This window comes from Oryctolagus cuniculus, chromosome 9 (assembly GCF_051225735.1).
Source record: "Oryctolagus cuniculus isolate XC-2025 breed Fujian yellow rabbit chromosome 9, ASM5122573v1, whole genome shotgun sequence".
NCBI lineage: Eukaryota > Metazoa > Chordata > Mammalia > Lagomorpha > Leporidae > Oryctolagus > Oryctolagus cuniculus.
In genome coordinates, this window is record NC_142875.1 from 103,839,564 (window position 1) to 103,864,151 (window position 24,588).

General features: G+C 48.0%; 1 protein-coding gene across 3 annotated transcripts in view; it reads left to right on the forward strand.

The window, feature by feature from the left end:
* The window catches only part of ANO2 (anoctamin 2), a 394,966-nt gene that overhangs the window by 118,849 nt on the left and 251,529 nt on the right, over nucleotides 1-24,588 (forward strand). For all 3 annotated transcript variants that reach the window (XR_016213488.1, XM_070049347.2, XM_089304572.1), the window contains exons 5-8: nucleotides 2,210-2,361; nucleotides 4,564-4,618; nucleotides 7,013-7,064; nucleotides 21,481-21,536. Coding sequence is in view for 2 of the 3 variants with exons in the window: in XM_070049347.2 (XP_069905448.2) it covers nucleotides 2,210-2,361; nucleotides 4,564-4,618; nucleotides 7,013-7,064; nucleotides 21,481-21,536 (315 nt within the window). In the remaining variant the exon portion in view is untranslated. The remainder of the gene's footprint in view (nucleotides 1-2,209; nucleotides 2,362-4,563; nucleotides 4,619-7,012; nucleotides 7,065-21,480; nucleotides 21,537-24,588) is intronic.

Consider the following 24,588-nt stretch of genomic DNA (forward strand, 5'->3'; position numbering starts at 1 on the left):
CAAATTCCAGTGGGACCCAGTGCTCCAAAGAAACCAGCCCATTTAATTTTCCTTAAACTCAGCTGGAAATTTTTTTAAAAAGATTTTACTTACTTATTTGAAAAGCAGAGTTACAGAGAGGTAGAGGGAGAGACAGAGAGAAATTTCTTCCATCCGCTGGTTCACTCCCCAAATGGCTGCAATGGTTGGAGCTGGGCTGATCCAAAGCCGGGAGCCAGGAGCTTCTTCCAGGTCTCCCACATGTGTGCAGGGACCCAAGGACTTGGGCCATCTTCTACTGCTTTCCCAAGCCACTCAGCTTGAACTCTTCTACTTGAAATATCTTTGCCTCTATCTGTTTGAGCTTTTATCATTAAACGCATTTATAAGGTAATGTTCTCTCCACTATGATCAAAATGCAGAAAAACATTCATGGAAAGTAAAGTGAGTGAAGTGAATTCCCACCACTTGGGAAATGGCTAAATAAAGTGGGGTTCACATCTACTGGGTAGCACCAGCCACTGAGGTGGCTCCACGGGAACTGACCTGGAAAGTACCTGTTCTGTGTTGCTAAATGAAAATGATCAAATGCAGAACATATGGTTTTGATGTGTTGGCTGAAAGTGTGTTGATTTCATTATTGATATTAAATAAAATGTATAGAAAATGCTGAGAAGAAATGAGCTGTGGTTATGTTTTAGTTGTTGGATTGGAGAGTTCTTTCTTTTCTCCTTCTACTTTTCATTATTTTATTAAAAAGCAAAATGATGACAAAAAAGAATTACCCTTCTGCGAAATCTCACTCAAAGGCATGTCCCTCTATGAAACCTTTGGCTGATTCCTCCACGGGATGTACTTTCCCCTTTCTTTGAAACTTCAAAGCGCTTCGTGTATTTTTGGTGGCATTTATCTCTGTCTGTCTTGCTAAGTATTTCATCCACATCTTTCTGCCCCTCTTCTGTAATGTGAGGCTATCATGATGGAGAAGAAAACAGGCTTCCAAGTTGGAATATCCCTATGATGGCTTGTGTTACGATGATCTATTACAGCATGACAAATTAGCCCAAACTTAGAATCTAACACCATAGTCATTTTTTCTTCTGTCTCATGACTTTTTGGTTAGGAACTTGTGCAGAACTGAAGTATGACACCATGTGGTGTCGGCTGGGGTCACTTGGTGGTATTGAGCTTGGAGTTGGACAGGAGGGTACAAGAGGGCTTCACCCACAGGCCTGCCACTTGGCAGGGAGCTAGGAGGCTGGGCTTAGTTAAGTACTTTTCCTTCTCTGAGTACTCTTGGGACTTTTTGCAACACTGCTAGGAGTCCAAGGGATTAAGACAAGATAAGACATCTTTTTAAAGGATGGAATTGATATGGGGTCCCTTTTGTTGTAGGGTACCTACTGGTCAGGTGGCCACAGAATCCACCCAGGTTCAAGGGGGATTGGAACAGAGATACTACCTTTAGAAAGGAGAATTTGTACAAAAGTTATGGCCATCACCCTGTTTTCACGGTTTTGCTGTGAGAATTACAACTTCTGGGTGTCAATTATTATATTTAAATTAGAAAGACCAAAAGCTATATGGCATGCAAAAGAGTGTTATGTATTATACAAGATTGTGTGTGCTAAAAATATTAGTGATGATTTTGGTGCAATAGCTCTGCCTCACTGAATAATACTTTAAAAGCAAACTCACTTAAACACAGATATGTCCTAAGAAAACAGCCAAACAAGTGATGCTGGATGATTATGTAGGTGTCATTACAGAGCACAGCCATTGGATTAGGTTGAAGTGAGTTCAAGCCAAGCTGTGTGGCCTTGGATGACCCACTCTTCCCTATGAAGCCTTATTACCTCATCATACTATGGGAATAAGATTACCTGCTTAGCTGTGTTGCTGTGAGCATTGGAGCTAATTTGAGTGGAGCACCCAGCATGGTGGATTATAACAGTAGATTTTGCAGTTTCTCTTATAACAATAAAACCATGTCATGGAGAAAGTATGGACTCCACACCTGTTGCTCTGTGCTGCTCACCTCTGTTAACACAAATGATTCAGAGAGGTTCCTTTGGAAGGCAATGAAGCAATGGGGGACATGGAAGGATCCTCCTTCTTGTTCCTCCCAGTCTCCAGCTCTCTAAGCGTGTTCCTCTTCCAGGAAGCTGTGCCCCATGCCCCTTTGGTCGTGAAGTCATTCTCCTCAGACCTGTGGCTTTGCTTTTCATAGATGTATGAGATCAAGGCAGGAGGCAGCATTGCAAAGACCTTCAACGCGATTCTGCAGAAGCTGAGTTCACCCCTGCAGCCCAGAGTTCCAGAGCACAGCAACAATCGGATGAAAAACCTCTCCTACCCATTCTCCAGGGAGAAAATGTACCTGTGAGTATGCAAGCTGCTGGGCAAGGCACGTGAGAAGAAATGGGAAAGAAAAACCGAACACCACTGCACGCCTCAGTTCTGGGGCTCGCAAAACAGGTGCCTGATGTGTAGGAGAGGGGAGAGGAAGCAGGCTCTGGTGGTGAAATAGCCACTGTGCTTGGGAATCCTCTTCTGCACATGAGAAGGGACAAAGAGCCGCCCTGGGTGTGTGTCCAGTGGAGACCCTGCCAGGTGCCATCTTGCAAGCTGGACGGAGAACTAGGGAGCAGCTCTTACACTTGAACTCTGTGTCAAAGCAGTCAGATGCCTGTAGGGAAACTGTCCTATCCAGTTCTTAATGTCACAGGGTTTCAACACAGTGTGAGCAGCCATAGAGAAGGTAGGTGAAGCTTCTGCGTGTCCATACCCCCAGCTGCCTACTCACGCACTCAATGACTCTGAGAAGAGCCTCTTCCCCACACCCAACCTGGGGAGAGTGAAGAAAAGCTGCTCACGGGGATAGGAGGGAGCCATGGCTGGGAAGTGGGAATTGCTGCAGCAATTCTGAGAAAATGAGTAACTGTCCAGCGTGCTAATAGAGTCGGGTGCGAGAGGGTGAGGAAGGGGCGCGGGAGGCAGAGGAGACAGAAGGGTCCTTCCTCTTGAGGAGGTGGCAGTCACAGAGCATTGTTCTTGCTGCCATGTGAGGGGATAATTCTACACACCTGTGCGTGTGTTCCTTTTGCGTGCACTCACTCACTGAACCCTCACACTTGCCCTGTGGTGTGGCCGGCCGGATGGGACCACCCTTCCATGATGGAGAGGAGACTGAGCTCCGGGCTCTGGCCAAGGGCACACCGCAGCGAATGGCTGAGATGGGACTGGCATGGGGACCCCTTGTGCTGCTGCACTTTTGGCAGACCGGCCTCTTCTGAGCCTCCCCGTCCGTGGGCCTTCCTTCATGCTGGTGCTGGCCTTGAATGGCTACCTCCACACATCCCCATTCCTTTCATTAGCCCTGTCCTTTAAGTCCAGCTGAAAACATCTGGTTTCTGAAGAATGGTGTGTTCTTCCCAACAAGCTGCACCCCATGAGCTGTCCTTGAAGCTGTCTCTGTTGTCATGCTCTGCTCTGCATCTGTTACTTGGAGACACTCCGCACCCAGGGACTGATGGCTCCTGGGGAGTTGGGAGAGGGCTTCATTCATCCCTTGGCCTCTAGCACAGGGCACTAAGCGCAAGAACCACTCCACAGCAGCTTTTCTCTGAGTGCAAGTTCAATATTTGCAGCTCACGCCACACTCAGATCTAACTGATGAGATGATGATGACAACCTAAAATGAAATTTTAGAAAACAAAAGGAATTATAATTCCAACGTGCTAAAACTAGAGTCACTAAAAAAGCTTTGTCAATGTCTTTGGCCAAGTATATATGTATTTTCCATACTATATACTTTGAGTTTGCAAAATTAGCATCATATAATATTTCTTTATCATGGTACAATCCTTTTTTTATTTACAAAGTTTTCATCATTCCCCCCCCCCCTTTTTTTTTGGACAGGCAGAATTAGACAGTGAGAGAGAGAGACAGAGACAGAGAGAAAGGTCTTCCTTCCATTGTTTCACCCCTAAAATGGCTGCTACGGCCTGCGCGCTGCGCCGATCCCAAGCCAGGAGCCAGGTGCTTCCTCCTGGTTTCCCATGTGCGTGCAGGGCCCAAGCACTTGGGCCATCCTCCACTGCCTTCCCGGGCCACAGCAGAGAGCTGGACTGGAAGAGGAGCAACCGGGACAGATTCTGGCACCCCGACCGGGACTAGAACCCGGGGTGCCAGCGCCACAGGCGGAGGATTAGCCTAGTGAGCTGTGGCGCCGGCCCATCATTACCCCTTTCAATGACTGAATGATATTCTGCCATATCAGTTTTGGAGTTGTTTCTTATCTCCATAATCTCTATTGTAGATAACTTTTCAATGAACATTCCTCTATGGAATTCCCTTCTCTTGACTATATTCCCTGTGATAAATTCTATGATGAATTTTCAGAATTGCTGGATTGGAAGGTATGAATACTGCAGGTGTGTGTGAGTGGCTGTACCTCACACAGCTTGCCATGCGCCTCTCCCCAGCTTTGCCCTGCACCCGGGGGGTGGGGTTGGAGCATGCAGTTGTCTCAGGGCAAGGGTGATAGAATGAGTTTACCGTGTGCTCTCTTGCTGTCTCCAGGTACAACATCCAGGAAAAGGACACATTCTTTGATAACGCCACCCGCAGCCGCATTGTAAGTATATGGGTTTGCTGGGTTAGGACAAGGCTGGGGCAAAGCTGGGCACTCAGCTGGCAGGGCATCCTCTTATTCTCCCTGATACCTCTCATCATTATTTGTTTGGTGTTGCCTAGAAACCAAGAGAGTATCCAGGAGCTTCCCCCTCCCAGCAGCAGAAGAAACAGCAAAGATCTGGCTTCACTCATGGTTTGAGAGGATCATCTTCTCTTTCTGGGTTCTCCACCAAAGCCGTCCTTGGAATCACAAAACAGGAAATGTCAGGGCCAGTGGGCACTTTCAACCTGTGCTTTTGCAGTTGATGAAACTGGGGCTCTGAGCAGCAGTGCACTGAAAAAAGGCTTCATGGAAATTGGTAGTGTTAGAGGAGGCATACAGCCCTGCTTCTGATTGCTGGGCCACTGTGTTTCTTTATATATTTTCCTTTCTTTCAACCCTTGTGCCATCTGGTTGTGTGGATTTATAGCCCAGGAAATGCTGAAGTTAGCTTTTTGTCCAAGAGTAAAGCTACCTGCCCATTCAATAGAAAACCAGCAGTCATGACTGCAGTCTTATTTTCTTGCCTTTCACATCAAGTTTCTGCATTTTGTGGCATGATTGGTTTTAATAGAAACCTGCCAATGGCGTGTGTCCCTGTGGGCCTGGCCTGACCTGTAGGGCATCTGCACTCCCCAGTCAGGCCATTTTCCAACTTTCTAGATGAATGACCTGGAGGTCATTCAGCCCACATGCCGAGTGGAGGAAGATGACCCCAAGGAATGCCTTTCCTCATGCCCCCGTGTGGAACATGGAAAGAACTTAAGTTCACGCAGGAGAAGGAGTAAGGGTTCCTTGCCCAGAAGGACCTCCCAACTAACAGGGTGATGAGAAAGGGGAGAAATCTAAGAAGGGGCCGGAGACTAGAGGAAGTTACAGGACATTGCGGTCACATTGAACACTTGCTCGTAACTCTTGCTTGCAGGACAAGCGAGAAAATCTCACATGCCCCTTAGCTTAGTGTTGTAGAAAAGCTTAAAACAGGCGTCTGCTTTTCTTTTTCTTTCCGTGGAAAAAGGCATAAATTTGCCATTTTCTTGGTCGATGCTATTACAAGCCAATTAAGTCTCCCCGTGGCTTGAGTTCCATGACTGTGGGGGAGTTATGGGGTGTTGTGGAGATTACCCGATAATTGCAAAGTGCCTGTTAAATAATACAACGCCGTGGACATGCTGTTCCTGATTATTATTGCCGTTGAATTACAGCACTATATTATACGCGGAATTAAACACGCTTGGGCCTTCTGCTGCTGGAAGCTATTTATTTCCCACCCGCTCGGGGTCTGTGACTGGAATATGGGATGTGCATGATGATGGAGTAACACGTCTGCTTGCCTTCATCTCCCCTTCTGGAAGTCTCTTGCATCCCTTCCTGCCTGTCCCTCAATTCAGGCCACACTATGAGAAGGGGGAGCAGGAGCCTCGAGCTTTGTCCTGAGCTCTGCTCTGCGCTGGGCTTTTGTTCGAGGGCCTTGCCCACCTACATCTGTGTCCGCATCTGAGCAGCCCACCTGTGGGTCCCATGGTTGCCTTCTCCTTTATGGCCTGGCCCGGGCTTGGGCCTCGTTAGGCAGTTGCTGCCTGGCCAGGTTTACACTGACCCACCTGTGTCCCTGAATCTTCTGCAGGGAGCACCACTTGCTCCCCCATGGGAAAGTGGGGTCCCTCCCACAAGCCCCATAGGCTTGGGTTGCTGTAGAATGCGCTTGTCCATTGGGCATGGATCCTAGCTCCGGCCCAGAACTGCTCTCTCACCTGGAGTTGCAGAGGAAGCACAGGACATACTCTGGTTAGGGAGCGAGATGGGGACATGGGAGAAAAAGCCCATCAGAGAAATAACAACACCCATAGGAGACAGAGAGCTGTCGCCAGCTCCCCCAGCACCTGCAGGTGCTCTGTCCTGCTGGTTCCCATGCTAAGGGCCTGGCTCTCACCTGTGCTTGCTCAGTGGCCAACCAGCAGTCCTGTCCCCATGTGCTCACGGCTGGTGGAGGCCAGGGGGTGGGCAGCATCCTCAGCACCTCGCAGGGAGAACCCTGCCTTCCCTGGGGCCACCAGACAAGCCGTTCCCTTCTGAGACTCAGGAGCTTTCTCCCCAGCACTCCAGGGGGCTCTGCCATCTGGACTTGCCTCTGTTTTCCTTACCTCCTACACCTGTCAGTTCAGTGTGTGTGTGTGCGTGTGCACATGTGTGCGTGTGTGTTGGCGCCCGTGTGTGTAGTTTGAGTGGGTTTGGCTCATGGTGCCTGAGCTCAGGCATGCTGCGCCTCCCCTTCCCTGCGTGTGGGTGTCCAGGCCCCTGGGTGGTGACACATGCAGCCCAGGCACTCACAGCTCTGCTGTCGTCTCCTCTTAGGTGCATGAGATTCTGAAGCGCACAGCCTGTTCTCGAGCCAACAACACCATGGGTAAGGCCCCCTCCTGACTCCTGGGCTGAGTGCTGATGGGGCCCCAGGGGGCTGGAGCTGCCTTTTCAACAGCTCCATTGGTGGGCAGCAGAGAACACAACAGACAACTCCTGCGCCGCGGGGCAGTGCTGTGGTTTGGGCCTCCAGGAGCAGGGGTTCCCGGCTTCTTGGTGGGGCTGGGGTTCCTCCCAGCTGCTGGAGCCTCTGTGCCAGGCCCCTGCTGTCCTCTGCTCCCTGTGCCACCTGCACCTTTCACTGTGCCTTGATTACTCCACTGGCCCCCTCTTTTCAGTTTCCAGTACTTTTGAATGTTAAGATGAAAAGCATCTTGGAGGTCCTTTTCTCACTTTTTTTAAAACTTATTTAGTAAATTTAAATTTCCGAAGTACAGTTTATGGATTACAGTGGCTTCCCCCCCCCCCGCCATAACTTCCTTCCCACTCACACCCCTCCCATCTCCCGCTCCCTCTCCCATTCCATTCACATCAAGATTCATTTTCAATTATCTTCATATACAGAAGATCGATTTAGTATATATTAAGTAAAGATTTCATCAGTTTGCACCCACACAGAACATAAAGTGTAAAATACTATTTCAGTATTAGTTATAGCATTAATTCACATTGGACAACACATTAAGGACAGAGATCCCACATGAGGAGTAAGTACACAGTGACTCCTGTTGTTAACCTAAGAATTTGACATTCTTGTTTATTTTGTTCATTTATTCTCATTTTACTTGAAAGAGAGACAGAGAGAGATGGGGGTGGGGTGCGGAGAGGTTTCTTCCATTTGCTGGTTCATTCCCCAAATGACTTCAACACTCAGGGCTGGGTCAGGCTGAAGCCCCGAGACTGGGACTCGATCCAGATCTCTCATGTGGGTGGCAGGAACCCGAATACTTGGGCCTTTCCCCACTGTCTTCCAGGATGTGCATGAGCAGGAAGCTGTATTGGAAGCAGAGTAGCCAATATTCAACAGGCAATCTGATGTGGGACATGGGCATCCCATCAGCGACTTAACTGCTATAGCAAACACCCAAACCCAGTCTTCTCACTGTGTGTACGAAGGAACTCAGCCCCCAGAGAGAGTGAATGACTTGTCTAAGGCAGCACAACAAGCGATGACAGAGACTGACTGTGCCTCTTCTCAGTCCCACGTTCTTGTCCCCATATCTGCTGGATCTGTTTGCCTTGTGGTTTGTATCTAAAGTGTATTGGAAGAAATATCTTTGAAGCAGGAATCTCGGCATTTGGGAGCTTGTCTAGATCCTGAAGGATTGTGTAGAAGACTTATAAGAGTACTTCAGAAAGTTAGTACAAAAGTGGAATTAAGAGATAAGTGTATGTTGGTACAAAAAAAATCTTGAAATCCCTGCATAGCTTTTTCATAACACATATTTTCATGAGCATTTCAAAGATCCCTCATATGAATGGATTTCCAAAAATATTTTTATACCAAAATAAACTTCATTACACTTTCCATGAACTTTTTGAAGTGTCCTTGTATATGATGGCAATGGTAAAAATGTGAGCTTTGAGCATAACCCCATGAATCTGCTCTTTGGGGAAGCATATCAGAACTCACACACACATACACACATACACACTCACATAGGCACTCACTCTCATACACACTCATAGACACACACTCACATATTCTCACACTCATACACACACGTACTCTTACATACTCAGATACTTATTATTTTTTAAAGATTTGCTTATTTATTTGAAAGTCAGAGTTACACAGAGAGAAGAGAGGCAGAAAGAGAGAGAGAGAGAGAGAGAGAGAGAGAGAGAATCTTCCATCCGATGGTTCACTCGCCAGTTGGCTGCAACAGCCGGAGCTGCGCCGATCTGAAGCCAGGAGCTTCTTCTGGGTCTTTGGGCATCTTCTACTGCTTTCCTGGGCCACAGCAGGGAGCTGGATTGGAAGTGGAGCAGCAGGGACTCGAACCGGCGCCTATATGGGATGCTGGCGCTACAGGCCAGGGCGTTAACCTGCTGCACCACAGTGCTGGCCCTTACACTTACTCTTTCACACACATATTCACACACCCACACACAGTCACACACATACTCACATACTCATTCACAGTACACCCCCACACTCTCATACTCACACACACCCACACTCATCTTCACACACTCACGTGCACACTCATACACTCACTGACACACACTGTCACACACACTCACTCACACTCACATGCCTCCTCGCCACGAGGGCGTCATTCCCCAGGCACTGCCCTCACAACAGTGTTTGAACCCTCTAGAACAGCTGCCTTCAGAGCACCCTCTGCGGGGGCAGATCTTTGGCTTTGGGGGCAACTGTGAGATGAAAAGAGCCAGTGTCCTCTGAGTGCAGTCTGCTGGGCAGTTGAGCTGAGGAATAGTAGCAGGGACGGAAGCGATTGTCGAGAATGTCTGTGGGGCTCCATTGCTGCTTTAGAACCAGGAGAGCAGTGCTGAAGAAGGAGCAAGAACAGGTTTTTGCATGGTGTTCAGAGTTTTAGAAAAATGCTTAATTTCTCAAGGGAGCAATTATGTATACTTTTGCTTTGATGTATGCATCTTGCTACACAATTCCAAATGACACTCCAATTAAAACAGAAAGGAAGCTTCCGTGTGCTGCCGTTCGTCTGGAACACAGTGGTGCTGAGGCAAGGGTGGGTGAGTGAGGAAGTTAGCACAGCTCAAGTCCACGCAGCAGACCGGGGTCCTCACGCTGAGCACTCATTTTGTCCCCAGGACAAGCAGATGAGTTATGAGGTCTTAGCGTGTACTTTGTGTTTTCTCAGAATTTCTCTCAAATTTCTTTGTTTTTCTTTTTTTATTTGACAGGTAGAGTCAGAGACAGTGAGAGAGAGAGAGACAGAGAGAAAGATCTCCCTTCCGTTGGTTCAACCCCCAAATGGCTGCTATGGCCGGCGTGCTGCACCGATCCGAAGCCAGGAGCCAGGTGCTTCCTCCTGGTCTCCCATGGGGTGCAGGGCCCAAGCACTTGGGCCATCCTCCACTGCCCTCCAGGGCCACAGCAGAGAGCTGGACTGGAAGAGCAACCGGAACTAGAACCCAGCGCCCAAATGGGATGCCAGCGCCACAGGCGGAGGATTAACCAAGTGAGCCACGGCTCCAGCCCCTCTCTCAAATTTCTTAAATTTATCCTTGCTTCTTGATTGTCCCATTTTTCTGTTCCATCAATCTGACTTTTAATCTCTCACAGTCTCTCCAGTTGGCTTAAATTGGTGCCTCGGATATTACTGGTGACTTTCTCCCCCCCTATATTTCATGGTCTTTATGTAATGTGGGGGATATTAATATGTCATCTTGGAAGTTTTTGTAAACTAGAGTCCTTAAAAGAAAATGAGAGGGCTGGCGCCGCAGCTCACTAGGCTAATCCTCCTCCTTGCGGTGCCAGCACACCGGGTTCTAGTCCCGGTTGGGGCGCCGGATTCTGTCCTGGTTGCCCCTCTTCCAGGCCAGCTCTCTGCTGTGGCCAGGGAGTGCAGTGGAGGATGGCCCAAGTGCTTGGGCCCTGCACCCCATGGGAGACCAGGATAAGTACCTGGCTCCTGCCTTTGGATCAGCACGGTGCGCCGGCCGCAGCGCGCCGGCCGCGGCGGCCATTGGAGGGTGAACCAACAGCAAAGGAAGACCTTTCTCTTTGTCTCTTTCTCTCACTGTCCACTCTGCCTGTCAAAAAAAAAAAAAAGTGAGAGACCATTGGGAGGACATTCTACAGATTGTTGGAAGGTCACTAGAAGTCCTCTGTTGTAACAATGAAAGTTTTGTGACATTTTTCCTTTGCAGAAAATGTGTGTGTGTGTATGTGTGTGTGTGAGAGAGAGAGAGAGACAGAGAGACAGAGAGACAGAGAGAGAGAGAGAGAAGAGATATCTCAAAGTCAAACATCATTAACATTTTGTCATTCTTGTTCAATAGTGTTAAAAAATTTGTCTGTTCTTCTTGGCATTCAAAAAACACTTACCACACACCTGCTATGTATCAAATGATATTATAGAAACTGAAAGATGCCAGGATGAATTTGAGCCAACTTCCACTCTCAGGGTACTCTTAGTTAGTAGCCGTGCAGACCAACGTGTAAACAGGTAATTATGAGATAATGTGGCAGGTGCTGTAAGGGAGACACACATGGTGTGCAACAGGAGCATGGTGGGAGGAGCAGTGAGCTTCCATGGACACACCTAATATTAGTTTCATAGCTCCCAGAAGAATAGAGATCATCACCTCCAATTGCAAAATGGGCACAAAGAGGACAGGGAGTTGTGTCTAGAGTTTGGATACCTTTGCTTCGGTTCCATTTCCACTATTTGGGAGATGCTGTGAGCTAAGAATGATGCTAGATGAGGAGCCTCCAGGTCTGTTAATTTCACAGCAGTGGCTGATGACCCACGTTCTGTAATAAGCAACCCATGACCTAATCGCTCTGCATGTCAGCAAAGATGCAACCCAAGGCTAGTTTTCCAGGGGTTTGACTGCCGTCTGTGAAAATCACAGCTCTTTGGCTAAATTCAGCTCTTTGGCTAACTTACAAATCTTACTTAGAAAATCAGAAGGAGTGGGGAATGTGGTAATACCACGTGGTCTCAAGGTAATCTGGGCCTTTGAGCCATGGGGTGAATTTAGATTTTATTGCTCTTCTTCCTGGTTTTATAAGTGGAGGAGAGAAGTGCAAATGGCTACGCTTGGCTTTGATTCCTTCAGGGAATTTTTGCCTCATAAAACAAAGAGAACCAGGGAGAGCAGGCTTGTATTTGGAATTGTAAGATTTTCAATTGATCCCTCACTCTCCAAGTTACCTTTTCTATGGTCATTACTTCTGTGGCCAAATTACAAAGCTTTATTCGTTTCTCCCTTGTACCCAATTAAGAAATTAGAACATAGAAAATATAACAAAGATAATAATAATTCATACATAATATGGGTTGGTTGGTGTTATCACTTTTTTCTTTGTAGACAATACTTCTTTTTTTAAAGATTTACTTATTTATTTGAAAGATGGTGAGAGAAAGAGACAGAGAGAGGGAGAGAGAGACTGTCTTCCATCTACTGATGCACTAGTTCACTCCCCAAATGTCCACAATAGCTGGGGTTGAGGTTAGGCTAAAGCCAGGGGTCAGGAACTCCATTTGGGTCTCCCAGGTGGATGGCAAGGACCCCAAGCACTTGAACCATCTTCTGCTGCCTTCCCATGTGCATCAATAGGGAGCTGGGTCTGAAGTGGAGAATTTGGGACTTGAACCCGTACTTTGATATGAGATGCTGGCATTCCAGTTGTGGCTTACCAGTTGCACCACAGTGCTGGCCCCAGACAATACATTTTTATTAAAAGCCCATTTTTGCGAAGCACTAACCTCCACACAAGTTGTAAGTGGTATACATTTGTGTTCCTGCCTTATTCCATGTAAAGTGGCTTACAAGAAAAGCAGTAAAAACATAATATGCTAGTAAATTAAAAATAAGAACCGGTAAAGACACAAATTAACATAGAATGCCAAAATTAGGCAGGAAAGAAGTAGAGGACAAATACTAAAACTGTGGGTTCCTCTGGTTTCCACAGCTGGGTGGGAAGGGGCACGTGATCAGTCATGTAGTTCTCACCAGCTGCAGGCACATCTTTTTGTATAGAAAGCTTCCCAAAGCCTATCATGCAAGTTCTTCCTTTTAGGATTTATTTGGTTACTTGAGTGGTAGAGTTACAGACAGAGAGAGGAAGAAACGGAGAGAGAGAGAAAGGTCTTCCATCCACTGGTTCACTCCCCAAATGGCTGCAATGGCTGGAGCTGAGCCAATCTGGAGGTTTCCCACATGGGTGCAGGGGCCCAAGCACTTGGACCATCCTCCACTGTTTCCCAGGCCATCAGTAGGAAGCTGGATCGGAAGAGGAGCAGCTGGGACTTGAACCGGTGCCCATATAGGAAGCTGAAGCCACAGGTGGATGGCCAACACACTATGCCATGGGGCTGGCTCAATCTCTTGTTTTCTTATGTAGACTACATCTACATATATTCTCTGTATAAATGCATATGTAAATTTTCTAGTTGATTCCTAATCATCACTAAGAATATAAGGCTTTAAAAATGTCTAATTTTATTTATTTGAGAGGTGGAGAGACAGAGAGTTCCCATCTGCTGATTGACTTCCTGAAATACCTGCAGTGGCTGTGAACTGGGAACTTAATCCAGGTCTCCCACGTGGGTAGCAGCAACTTGAGCCATCGCCTCTGCCATCAGGGTCTGTGTTAGCAGGGAGCTGGAGTCAGGAGATTAAAGGCATGCGCTCTGAAAGCGGGCACGGATGTCTTAATTAGCATCTTGAGCAGTAGGCCAGATGCTGCACTGCTCTGATTTCTTGACTCTGCTAACCTTCCTCCCTGAATTCTGCTATTTTAGTTTTGTTTTGCAATTTGGGAGACAGAAAAATGATCTCATTGGAATTTTAGGTAAAGTGAGAGCAAAGGAGACTCTGGGGCTTCTAGCGTGAATCAGTTACCTAACATTCGGGAATGGGGGCCGTGAGATCTACAATTGCTGTGTGTAGACACATTTTCTTCCTTCTGAGAACTGAGATGACCAGATAAGAGATCTCGCTAGAAATATCAATGTAACAACACATCAAGGACTTGCGCATGTATAGTTGTGTGCTTTTCAAAGCCCTTTCATGCTCATGATCTCGTCCGATCCTTTAAAGTACCAAGCAAAGAAGCTTCACAGATGTGAACTAATTTCACAGCACACAGAGAGAAACTGGCATGCTGCAGGGACTGAGAGCCAGCCCTGGAACCCCAACGTCTTGATCTGTCTTCAGTGCTCTTGAAGTCAATCAATGAATAAAATGGCTGATGTCATTGGGAAAGGTTTCCCAGAGAAGGTGGAAGCTGAAGTCTTCCCAAGGTAACATCCACTTGTTCATTCAGCAAATGTTTATCGAGCACCTATTATGTGTCATTCATAGCCCAGATTTGGGAAATAGACTAGTGAATCAAATAGCCAGAGATCACTTCTTTTATAGGACAGTATAGTGATGGGAGACATAAAAATGAGCCAGTGAATGTGTAAACTGGGTAGCATGTCACATAGGGGTAAGTGTCAGAGTGGAAGAACAGAGCAAGGGCAGGTGGCAGAGGTGAAGTGGGAGTGCGGGTGGTGTAGGTGCGGATAATCTTCCTGAGGAGGTGACGCCCTAGGAGAAGAGGGGGCAGCCGCGTGGCTGTCTGGGAAGAGAGATCCAGGCAAGGAGAGCCAATAATACAGGAGACGAAAGGGTGGCATTCCCAGACAACCAGGCAGGGTTCCAACAGGAACAAATGGCACACTCAAATTAGGATATTCCAGGAGGCAGAAAGAGAACGACCATTTACAAGGGGGTAGATGGGGAGTTGGGAGTGCCAGGGATGGTAGAGTAACACGGAGTAGGCAGTTACAGTGCTCTTACCATCCCCAGACCCACAAGGACAGACTGGGCAGAGCAGGGGTGCTGAGCTGGTGACTGTTCAGGCAGAAGGTCGGATCTAAATCTCTCCTTCTGCCTCTGACTTGCAGAACGAAGTAGGAAGCCAGCAACAGAGAGGGCTGGGTGCAGAGTGTATCTAGAAGGAGAAAATGGAAGCTGGGCACATGCCTGGCAAGGCTAGAGAAGTAGGGACCCCGGCCAGCTCTGGGACGAATAAGCTGTGCTGTTCTAGCTCTGGGCATGCTCTCCATACTCCCACCCATCAAACAGGTGGGTACCTCTAGACTCTGTGATTCAGAGGAGCCACATGGTCTTTTTTATAAAAAAAAAAATCTAAAAAAATTTGTTTGAAAGAGTTTATGGAGAGAGAAAGGGAGACAGAGAGATCTTCCATCCACTGGTTCATTCCCCAAATGGCCGCAACGACAGGGCCAGACTGAAGCCAGGGGCCAGGCAGAAGCCAGGAGCCAGGAACCAGAGGCTTTGTCTGGGTGTCCCATGTGGGTTCAGGAGCCCAAGGATTTGGGTCATCTTCTGCTGCTTTCCCAGGCATATTAACAAGGAGCTGGATCAGAAGTGGAACAAGGCCGGCGCCGTGGCTCAATAGGCTAATTCTCTGCTTTGTGGCGCCGGCACACACCAGGTTCTAGTCCCGGTCAGGGCTCCGGATTCTGTCCCGGTTGCCCCTCTTCCAGGCCAGCTCTCTGCTGTGGCCCGGGAGTGCAGTGGAGGATGGCCCAAGTGCTTGGGCCCTGCCAGGATAAGCACCTGGCTCCTGGCTCCTGGCTTCGGATCAGCGTGGTGCGCTGGCCGCGGTGGCCATTGGAGGGTGAACCAATGGCAAAAGGAAGACCATTCTCTCTGTCTCGCTCACTGTCCACTCTGCCTGTCAAAAAAAAAAAAAAAAAAAAAAGAAGTGGAGCAGCCAGGACGTGCACGAACCAGCGTCCATATGGGATGCCAGCACTGCCGGCCATGGCTTTAACCGGCTATGGCACAGCACCAGTCCTGACCTGGTCTTTATGTAGGAGCTCTTGTTCCCCAAGAGAAGTCTCACTTTCCTGTGAGTTTCCAGAGATCAGGTTCTGGAGCTCTGGCCAGGACTTGAGGTTGCAGGATGGCTGTGAACTCCAGAGAGGATGGGAGTAGACAGTCACAGAGAAAGGGAAAAAGAGAGGACTCAGAGCAGCGGGTGGGGATGGTTGGAAGAAAAGTCTGTATTCCTGTATCCTTTGTAGCACGACCACGGCGATGCTGCGCAGGTGTGGCTGAACACAGGTGACATCAGAATCCCCTGGTGCACTTGTCACACCCTGGCTGCACAGAGCCCATTCTGACCCATGTGCTGAGTCAGAAAACACAGGGACTGTATCCCAAGACCTGTTCTTAGAGTGATTTACTTATTTATTTTTAAATGTGTTTGGAAAGGATTGTGTGTGTGTGTGAGAGAGAGAGCGAGCGAGCGAGCACCAACTACTTGGGCCATCACCTGCCACTTCCCTGGGTGCTCAGTGAGCCAAGACTAGAATACAGCACATCATGTTCCAGGAGGTGTCTTAACTGCTGTGCCAAATGTCCACCCCCAGGGTCTGCGCTTTTACAACTTGCCTAGGTTCTTAGGAACCCTGAAATCAGCTAAACAGAGAGGTAAGGTAGAGATAGGGTGGGCTGTTAAAGGCTTCTTGACGTACTCATATTTGGCAACGTGAAGAATATTGCAAAGTGCTTTGCCTCCTGGGGGTTTGACTATTGATTTTCCTCAGTACCCAAAGGTAACCAAATCTATGAGGGAAGGGCCGAACTTTTTTTTGTTATTTTTCTAATTTGTTATTAGGGATACTCAGCATTCAGAGCCTTATGACCCAGCCAGCAGCAGCTGGGTCCCTTGTCCTCCCTCCTTGTCTTCCTCCCCTCCCCTCCCCTCCCCTCCCCTCCCCTCCTCTCCTCTCCTGTTTTGGCAGGGGTTAGAATTACTATCTAAATACAAAGCAAAGAGAGTTGGCCTGGAAAATGTCCAGGTGTACTGGCATTGGGTGATGCTCTCACTTCTGACTCTGTAGGTCTCCATGACCTCCAGGAGGGACCACTCAACCGCTCCCTTGTATTTGCCCCTGGAAGTGAAGGGCTCTGCACTGGGGCGCACATAATGTTCAGAGCCTAAAACTGCCTGTGAGTTTGGCTTCTGCACGAAGATAGAGGCGTGTGAGTGATCACAATCGTGGTCCAGCCCTGTGCTGCCTCCTTAATCAATGTCACGTTGCCTGAGGTCAGGTTGCCTGAGGTCAGGCTGGGACTTTGCTCCATCATGAAACGGCTGTCAAGTGCACGTCACATGCAAGGAACTTCAGCCCCCTTGACCATGGCAGAGGGGGACACACACCTTTCTTGCCCCTTCATCTGGAAGGTATTATTGCATTTCCATGGACAGAAAATTACAGATTAATGGAGCTGCCTTTTCATGGACATTTTCGTGTCAGGGTATTTGCATTGGGCATGGCCCCTCCCACGCCAGAGACGATGTCTTAATTATATTGACCGAAGCCAGGCCATGTTGTATGTTGTAAACATCTGGTTTATCATTCATCCAGCTGAGCTGGTTTATATTTTGTTAGAAGAAAAGCCTTGGGATTAAAGGCATTTAAGTAATTAAGCACACGTCAAGACAATTTGGTGATGGGTAAATATAGTCTCTCTTAAACGCACCGTCTGGGGGCTCTGGTTTAGATTTGAGTCCGGCTGGAGCGCAGGGATGAAAGCGGAACGCCAAGCACGCTGGGCCCTGTTCTTCGGGGGAATCAAAACCAAATGGGAGCCCGGGACTCCGGCACCATTGCTCCAAGTGCCCGTCCCAGTGGACGGAGATTGCCTTTGGGTCTGGCCTGGAGGGCGTGGAGCTGTCATCCCTGTCACCCAGCAGCCCTTGCAGAGGAAGGAGACCGGGAGGCAGGCCGTAAACTCCTAGGCTTTGCTTGTTCCGTTGTGTCCAGGAAACGGGAGAGGTCTCTGAAACGAAATGCCAGGCCTCGGGTTTTGTGAGGCGAGTGCATATTTTCAGGTATCATTGCCTCAGACCGAGCCTGCCCTGGTCCTGCTTCTTGGCTGTGAACTCTCTCTGGGTGTTGCTGGGCTCAGGCTGCACCAGCTGTGTCCGGGCTGGGCAAGCAGGAGGCACAGCCCTTCCTTTGGGACTTGGGGGCTAAGCAACAGGTCTGAATTACTTGGGCAGGGGCAGCAGGGATGCACATGGAAATTTGGGGGATGCTGAAAGGCCTCGGGGGGCTGTGCTGTGTTTGAACCGCGTCCCAGCTTCTCTCTGGGGAGACGGGAGGGAAAATGTTCTCAGCACCTTCTCCTCCTTGGGCCCCATCCTGGGAGGCCAGGGACAAAAGGTTGGGTATCCCACTTTCTCCCCAGGTCTAGAGCAGAGAGGAGAGAATATGTATGTGATCCTGAAGAAGAAAGCGTTCCCATTATGGCCAGATGGATGGCACACGATGGAACCAATTAGCCCATTTTTGCTGAAAAGAAAGGAAAAAAAATCAGAATTTCAATTTTCAAAGCAGAGACTCTTTTTTTTTAAAAAAAAAAACCACGTTTGATTATTTTCTTTTCCTTTCAAACTGATTTCCATGCTTGTTTGGGGGTAGGATCTTGGTTTCTGAACTCTGTGGGTGAAGCTCCAGGCCAAGGCGATGCCTGTTCTTGGGTGAGGTTGTGATGAGCTGTCCCTTTGCAGTTCCCCTCCCCCTTCCCCTTGCCAGCCCTCAGGAACTCTGCTTGCTCTTCCCCCAGCAGCCACTGAGTGGGACTGCTCACATGATACCTTCCAGGGACCAGGTAGGAGGTACACAGCCACGGGTGACAGAGAAACATTCCATTGCATCACTCACGGGCTCTGGTTTCCTGTCAGGACAACTCAGGTTTCCAACCTGAATCTTTGCTCCAAGGCAAGGGACCATTTTGCGGGGCTTCCTGCCTTAGGCAGCAGAGTAATCAGCCAGAGTTTCAAGTTTCTTCACCAGCAGAAGATGCCAGACAAAGGAGGGAGGAACTCTGTGGGTGCCCCTGCTACACAGGGAGAGGTGCTGAGTTAACTGTGCTCACAGCGCTGGGCACTCCTTCCTGTGTGCCCACCCGGGGAACCGAGCGTCCTGAGAGACTCGGGCCAGAGCGGGGAGTCCTCCGACCCAGGAGCCTGGAAGACCTTTGGGAGATGCCAAACAATGTCTTAGAAGTGAAGTGAGCACCGTGGCGGGCTGGGCTGTGCGATGCACAGAGAAAGCTCTATTTGAGGTAGGGATAGGAGCAGAGCATTGGAAGCCCTGGGGTTTGAGGTCTCTGGAAGAATCTGGCAGCCGGACCCAGGAGTTCAGGTCGTCAGTCTACTGCTTCCAGATGCTTGGCTACTGTGCTGAGCAAAGCTGAGAATGAGCAGGAGAGCTAAGTAGGTGGAACACCTGTTTAACTTTCTCCACACCGTCCTGGGACCGTCTTGGGGCTACGCAGCTGCTGCGGTAGTCGTGGGGTGTGAGTGATTCCTGGGGTGCTATCTAGCTGGGGTCCCACCTGCCTGGGATGCTTCACCCTCTATCCATGTTGACAGCACTTTCTGTAGCTTTGAACTGCCCCCGCCCAGCCCAGCCCCCTCCTGACTTGAGACCCCTCCCTTTGATTCTTGGAGGGTGGCTTCATGTTGCTGTGGATGTGGCTCTTGAACTGATTAATGGTGCTCAGAGTGAAATTGTAGTCTTGTGAGTAAAACAAATCTGCAGCCCGCCAAGCCTCTCCAGGGCCCCTCCCCCTTCCGCACTCCCTTTCCTCGCCTTCCAATCCTCTCACCCCCCACCCCCCCAAAGCCACTTCTCATGTTTTATGTTCATGCCAAGGAGGGAACTTAAAGTTGGCAAAGGCCGCTGGCTCTTGGGTGATGCAGCCGCACCAAAGCCGTCAGCATTCAGCTCACTGGAAGGGTGACCACGTCTACCGGTCCACCGAGTGGCCCCTGCAGCCTGCTCCCACGTGGGGTCCAGGGTGTGGTCTCTGTGGAGCATCCTGTATCCTGCCACAGTCGCCAATCAGGACTGTAGCTATGGCCAATCAGGACAAGGTTTGAAGAAGAGGAGGCTGATAGGGGCATCTTCCAGAACCCCTGAGCACTTGGGAGGGAACGGTGTGTGTGTGTGTGTGTGTGTGTGTGTGTGTGTGGAAAGCCACGGATTTTAATGAGTAAAAGTTGTCTAGATTTGTCACCCAATCTTGTTGTTTACCCAGAGCTGCACAATGCATTTGGACGTCATATGTCTTCCCCTCTGAAATCCAGTGATCTCCTCATCGCACTGCTGTCTCTAGCTTTTCTGGAAAGAATGGTTCAGGGCGGAATGTGTGTGTGGGACAAGGGAAATCACTGTGTACCAGAAACTTCCCTGTCCCCCACCTTCTCGCTGATCACCTGTGTGTCCGGGTGGAGCAAGGTGTTTGGTTCCCTGAGTTGGTGAGGTAACATGCCTGTCATCTGGACGGCATGGACCTGGGCCAGACAGTCCCTCCTCGGACAGAACGCAGAGGCCGCTGCGTAGTCTCTGAATCAAACCAAGGCTGAAACAGGCACATCCAGTAGCTTTGTGCTGAGCAGGAGGTTCTGTGTTGTGAGTTCACTGGAGCCAGAGGCACAGGGCCTTTTGTGCATTTCACACTCATTTAGGAGGATGTGCTGTGTGCGAGGGGTGTCAGGTGCTGTTGGGACTACAACCTCAACCCCTTGTTTTACAGTTTTCACACTTGTTGGTCTCAGGGCACCTTCACACTTTTATCAGGAGCTCCCAAAGACCTTTTGTGTCAGTGGGTTTCCTCCGTCAGTATTTATTGTGTTCTAGGTTAAAACGGAGTGTTTAAAGCACAAGAATGCATAGACACACACTCCACGAGCCGTCGGGGCATGATGTCATCACAATGGTACAAAACCCCACTGTCCACTTATGAGAGAATAAGGGCAGGAGAGCAAGTCATGTCTTGCTTCTCATATAAAAACAGTTTGGACCTCAAGGAACCCACAGAGAGGGTCGTGGGGACTCCCAGGGCTCTGCAGGCCACAGTTTGAGAACTCAGGTCCTGCTGAGCCTACTACCCGGGGCAGGTTACAGACAGGAAGTCATACCACCTGGTGTAGGAATAGGGAGTGTGAGAAAGGGGATCCCACCAAGTGTGCTGGGATATTGTGGTCACCATTAGAGTTACCCACACACCCCCTCCTGAGCCGTCCCTGAACACAGAGACTCTCAAATGCTGACTATGCTCGTGGTGATGGCCTGGGCGTGCTTGAGGCTTGATGGGCAGTGGTGGGCTGACTTTTTGGGGACAGGAGGAATATGACGTTTGAGAGAGCATATTTGATATTAAAACATACTTTTGCATGGAAAAGTACTATTCTTAGACTAAGAATTAAAACTTAAAGATTTCTAGACTGGGAAGGACATAAGAGTAAATGAGAGTGGAGTGATTCTCGGCTGGGAGGTAGGTGAAGATTTAATATTTATCAAAAAAAGAAGGGTGAGGAGGGAGTAGGGTGCCGCTGTTAAGCTGTAGCTGGGTTACCCATGTCCCATGTCACAGTGCCTAGGCTGGGATGCCAGCTCTGCTCCCAGAGTCCAGCTTCCTGCTAATGTGCACCTGGGAGGCAGGTGATAGCTCAAGAACTTGGGCCACTGCCAGCTGTGTGGGAGACCAGGCTGGAGTTCCTGGGCCCTGGTTGCAGCCTGGCCCAGCTCTGGTTGTTGCAGACATTTGGGGAGAGAACCAGCAGATGGTAGATCTCTTGTTTCTCCGTCTCTCTGCCTTTCAAATAGAATGAAGAATCTTAAACAACAGCAACAAAACTCCACAGGAGGGCTGAGAAACCCTTGCTCTCTGGTTACTTTTTCCATCTTCCTTTCTTCCTGTAGGTATTAACTCTCTGATCGCGAACAATATCTATGAGGCTGCCTACCCTCTTCATGACGTAAGTATCATCTCTTAGCACAGTGTTTGTAGTCTTCAAGAAGTTGAAAGCTCCAGGCAATACAGTGAGTGAAGACACCCAAGACAAGGCAGGGTGATGCTGGCACTGCTGGGTGACCCTAGTGATCCTGGCACTGCAACGTCTTGGCTGCTTCTGCCCTGCTCATCGCTGACAATGATTTCCAGTTTGCTCTTCGCCGATCACCTCAGACTGTCTCTCCAATGAGTTTCCCAGATGGCGAAAATGATCTGTTTATTTTTTTTTTATTTCAATGCTACCCACACACCCTGCCTTTGGTTTTGCTGCAAGTGTGAAAATTTGGCTATGGCATATAGTAGATTAAAGGGAGTAGATGCTGGGGAAGGTGTGGATGGTGGTGGAAGGAAACCCAAAGGCCAGGGTAATACCTAGCCTGGGCTCTGGCAGAAAATAATGCCTTACATGTGAGAGATCTGTGCAGGTGTGACATTCTTCATCTTTAATATGAGGGTATATATGAAGGGGGGCTCTTGAAAAATGTCATGGAAAATGCGTATTATGCAAAAAGGCAGGGATTTCAACATTATGTTTTGCAAAAAAGAAATTTACCTTTTAATTTCATTTTCCATGAAATTTTGGAAATGCCCTTATATTAATGTAAGGTTTTTTTTTTTTTAAATTTTAACTTTTGAAGCAACTATCTCAAAATTCCATATGTAGTTGTTTGGGTAAACAAAGAAAAAAATAACCACCATGAGAGCTTTTCCTGGCCAAGAGTAGTGCTGTGAGCATCCAATGGAGAATGCAGTGATGTTTTTCTAGAAAATTCTGTCCCTTGAACTAAATGATGCCCTGGCCTCACCATTGCTCTTATGGGTCACATATTTAGCTTCTGTCATGCAGTGGTGCCCCATGAGGCCAGCTGCCCCACCAAGATGTCTCAGATGGCAATCCTCCCCTTCCTGGCATCTATGCGAGTGGTGTCTGGGTTCTGCTGGTTTTGGACAAGGGTGCGTGTGTCTCGTGTCATAGGTGATAGTCATGTGACGTGCTGACCCATTCACTGGCTCAGGCTCTGCAATTGCACTACCTCCCCCCCAAGAAGCCTTTTATTTAATGAGTACAAATTTCACAAGTACAACTTTAGGAATACAGTGATTCTTCCCCCCATACTCGCCCTCCCACCCACACTCCCACCACTCTTCCTGTTCCCTCTCCCCTTGCCAATCCCATTCTCCATTAAGATTCATTTTCAATTAATTTTGTACACAGAAGAACAACTCTATACTAAATAAAGATTTCAACAATTTACACACACACACACACACACACAGAGTTTGAGAACTAGTTTTACAATTAACTCTCACAATTCATTGAGGACAGAGGTCCTGCATGGGGAGTTAGTGCACAGTGATGACTGTTGTTAATTTAACAATTAACACTCTTGGCTGGCGCTGCAGCTCAATAGGCTAATCCTCCGCCTGCGGTGCTGGCACACCGGATTCTAGTCCCAGTTGGGGCGCCGGATTCTGTCCCGGTTGCCCCTCTTCCAGTTCAGCTCTCTGCTATGGCCCAGGAGTGCAGTGGAGGATGGCCCAAGTGCTTGGGCCCTGCACCGGCATGGGAGACCAGGAGAAGCACCTGGCTTCTGACTTTGGATCAGTGCGATGTGCCGGCTGCAGCAGCCATTGGAGGGGGAACCAACAGCAAAGGAAGACCTTTCTCTCTGTCTCTCTCTCTCTCTCACTGTCCACTCTGCCTGTCAAAAAAAAAATAATAAAAAATAAAAAAATAAAAAAGAGAAAAAACAATTAACACTCTTATGTATGATGTCAGTGATCACCCAAGGCTCTTGACATGAGCTGCAAAGGCTATTGGAAGCCTTTTGAATCCACATTCTCTGTCAGTATTTAGACAAGGTGATAAGCAAAGTGGAAGTTCTCTCCATTCAGAGAAAAGTACATCCTTCTTTGATGGCCACTTCTTTCCACTGGGGTCTCTCTCACAGAGATCTTTTATGTAGGACATTTTTTGCCACAGTATCTTGCCTTTCCATGCTTGAAGTGCTCTCATGGGCTTTTTAGCCAGACCAGATGCCTTAAGGGCTGATTCCAAGGTCAGAGTGCTGTTTAGAGCTATTGTCATTCTGTAAGTCTGCTGTGTGGACTGCTTCCCATGTTGGAACATTCTCTCCTTTTTAATTCTATCTATTATTATTACCAGACACTTGATATTATTTATATGATCCCTTTAACACTTAATCCTATCTATATGATCACTTTAACACTTATTATAGTCACTTTAACACTTAATATGCCATTTTTACCACCCAGCCTAATGTGATTTGGGGTCCCCTCGCAAGTTTTAGAACTGTACCCTTAGAAGTAGGTCCATAGGAGTGTATGAAGAACTATACAGTTTCACAGTTACAAACTTCTGCCTCCCTCTCTTATTCCCACTCTTATTTTTTACTGAGATCTGTTTTCATTTGACTTTATACACATATGATTAACTCTATGTTATGTAAAGAGTTCAACAAATAGTATGAAGAAGAGACAAAAAAACTGTTCCATGATAGTCAAGACAAGGGCTGTTCAAATCATTGCTTCTCAAAGTGTCAATTTCACTTCTACAGATTTTCTTTTAGGTACTCTATTAGTTCTCATAGATTAGGGAGAACATATGGCATTTGTCCCTTCGGGACAAATACTTATTTCATACATACTTATTTCATAAGTATGTATGTATTTCATAAGTATGTATTTCATAAGTATGTATGAATGTATAAGTATGTATGTATAAGTCATAAGACAAATACTTATTTCATACATACTTATTTCACTAAGTATGATGTTTTCCAGGTTCATCCATTTTGTTGCAAATGATGGGATTTCATTTTTTTCTTTTACCTCTGTATAGTATTTCATAGAGTACATATCCCATGATTTATTTTTTTAAAAGATTTATTTATTTATTTGAAAGCCAGAGTTAAAGAGAGGCAGAGGCAAAGAGAGAGAGAGAGAGAGAGAGAGAGAGAGAGAGAGAGGTCCTCTATCTGCTGGTTCACTCCCCA